Source organism: Sinocyclocheilus grahami, unplaced genomic scaffold (genome assembly GCF_001515645.1).
Source record: "Sinocyclocheilus grahami isolate Dianchi unplaced genomic scaffold, SAMN03320097.WGS_v1.1 scaffold15769.1, whole genome shotgun sequence".
NCBI classification, from domain to species: Eukaryota; Metazoa; Chordata; class Actinopteri; order Cypriniformes; family Cyprinidae; genus Sinocyclocheilus; species Sinocyclocheilus grahami.
The window spans coordinates 1-2,239 of record NW_015515878.1 but is presented as its reverse complement, the minus strand read 5'-3'; the positions used below and the strand labels follow the sequence as shown (position 1 = coordinate 2,239).

At 34.5% G+C, this 2,239-nt stretch overlaps 1 protein-coding gene across 1 annotated transcript in view; it reads right to left on the bottom strand.

Annotated features, from left to right (window-relative positions):
- LOC107579246 (potassium voltage-gated channel subfamily H member 7-like) overlaps positions 1 to 1,156 on the bottom strand; it is a gene marked incomplete at its 3' end in the record, with an annotated part of 3,231 nt that extends 2,075 nt beyond the window's left edge. The window contains exons 1-2 of the mRNA XM_016265095.1: positions 908 to 1,156; positions 742 to 826 (exon numbers count right to left, since the gene is read on the bottom strand). Coding sequence (XP_016120581.1) covers positions 742 to 826; positions 908 to 1,126 — 304 coding nt within the window. The remainder of the gene's footprint in view (positions 1 to 741; positions 827 to 907) is intronic.
- Between the last annotated feature and the right edge of the window lie 1,083 nt (positions 1,157 to 2,239).

The following is a 2,239-nucleotide window of genomic DNA, read 5'->3' as shown; positions in this document are numbered from 1 at the left end:
ATATATATATATATATATATATATATATATATACACACGCATACAATGTTCTCTCTAATTTTTGGTTCCCTCTAATTTTCCTTTTCTCTATTAGCCGGACATTTCGGCCATCTGAGCGAAAACATTCTTTATACCAGACCTGTACAGTGCACACACAATTTTAATGTTCTATTTATATTTGCTTTGACCCTTGATGTAACTCAATGATGAATATTCTTGGTTACCCGAGAAAGCATTTTTCAGTGCTGTGTTACTTAACAGGAAATTCTATTAATTATAAATCATGCTGTGTGTAACTGTAAATGTCTTAGAGTTTTTTTTACCGTTCTGTGCCCATCATCTGCTATTTCCACCACTTAATCATTTCTATGAAACCTGTAAACTGCATTCACCGATTCTAACTCTATAGTGACACCAACTCTATAGCGGTTTGCCTGAGCATAACAATTATTTTGCAATTACTAGAATTCAATCAAATGGTTTTCCCAACTAATTTTTGTGTCTGTCCTGTGCGCGGCATATTATTTCTTCTGTGCGGTATATATATATTTATATATATGTGTATATATATATTTTTTTGTTTTTTGTTTTTTTTTTTTCTTCAAATTTTACATTGTGGTGTATTTTGTAATGAGGGTTGGCTACTAATCTGAACCGAGACTGGTAATTGTAACCATTTGACTCTCAAGTTTCTGCAACAGTAGCATGGTGTAATATAATTAATAAATACATCATACTCACCTTTGGATGGTTTACGTTTAAAGGAGATCTTCCTTTGGCTCTTGGTCTCCTCTCCGTCTGAATCACTGGCTGGTGAATAAGTGGCCTGAGCAGAAGATCCCAACAACAACATGCATTAATTTAATCTATTTTGTATGCATCATTTCTAGCTGTTGATGGGAAGTACCTTTGAATTCTCGTGCCGTAGGTTAAAGGTCAGCTCCAGATTGGTGAGGAAATAGTCTGCAAACTCTGGATACATGTCCAAAACCTCCAGGAGCTCCTCTCTCTGGATGGTGTGCAGGTCGCAGTAGCTGAGTGCGCGGACGTCTGCGTTCGACTTCCCAGGCTTCGCATACAGGTGGATCATCTCTCCAAATATGTCATTCTTACCTGGAGAGCACATTCAGACACATTCAGGTTTGGCATATCATAAGTCTAGTATACAGATGCGTGATATGCTTGGACAAATCTTTGATTATTTGCACAACTGCTGTGTCACAGAAGCCCAATCCCACTGTGCTCCTGTTGCTCTGTATTGCATACGATAGCATGCGTCTGCACGGGATTTCAGATGTTCATTGTGTCTCTAAACTTGTCTGTGCAAGCGGGGCGAGTTTAGGTCAGAATCTGTGCATGCGCATTATCAGCGCTCGCTCTCTCTGCAGAGATTATGAATCAGATGATGTCAGCAGTATATGCTCTCTTCTCGACCTCTCATTGAATAACAACTAGTTGTTCTCTTGCCTTCTTTAAAGGGTTCATCGTCAGGGTTTCTACTGGACATAAAAAAGATCTTAAAACATCTTGATTCGCCCTTTCACAAATCAAGGCCTTAAAAAGGTCTTAAATCTGAGCAGAAAGTATTTAATTCATAAAGTCATGGCATTAAATGTTGCATGCATTGCAAAAAAAAAAAGAAAAAGAAAAAATATATATATATATATATATATAATCCTCTGTATTTCTGTCTCATTTTCCAATACAAATAACTAAACATCCTTGAATCAAGATACCATTACTTGAGATGCAAAGTGAATATATTAAGTCTTGTTTTCAGAAACTGAAACTTGAAACTGAAAACATACAAAAATTTTTATACTTTTTTGTTTGTTTTTTTTGCTTTTTTTTAAGGTAATTGCCAAGCCAACATCTCTTATTTTCATTTAGTTTAACGTGATGTACTACAATTTAAACTGAGATAAAAAATTTATAAAAAAGTATATAGACATATTAAAAAAACATAAAACTACTAAAACTTTAACATTTAATTCAAACATAATGTAAAAATAATTCAAAATATGAATAAACTATAACACCATCTCAGTGAGACTAAAATAACACTGGTTGGAAGTTGTACTTTCAAACTTTGAAGTGCTGCTAATACAAATCAGTATATAGACATTTACATTTAGAGAACATATTGACATAAATTCACCTTCATAAACCTGCAGAAACCATGAGAATACAGGACTTTACTTGTCCTTGTGATTTAAAATGCTTTAAGTGGAACAGTAGA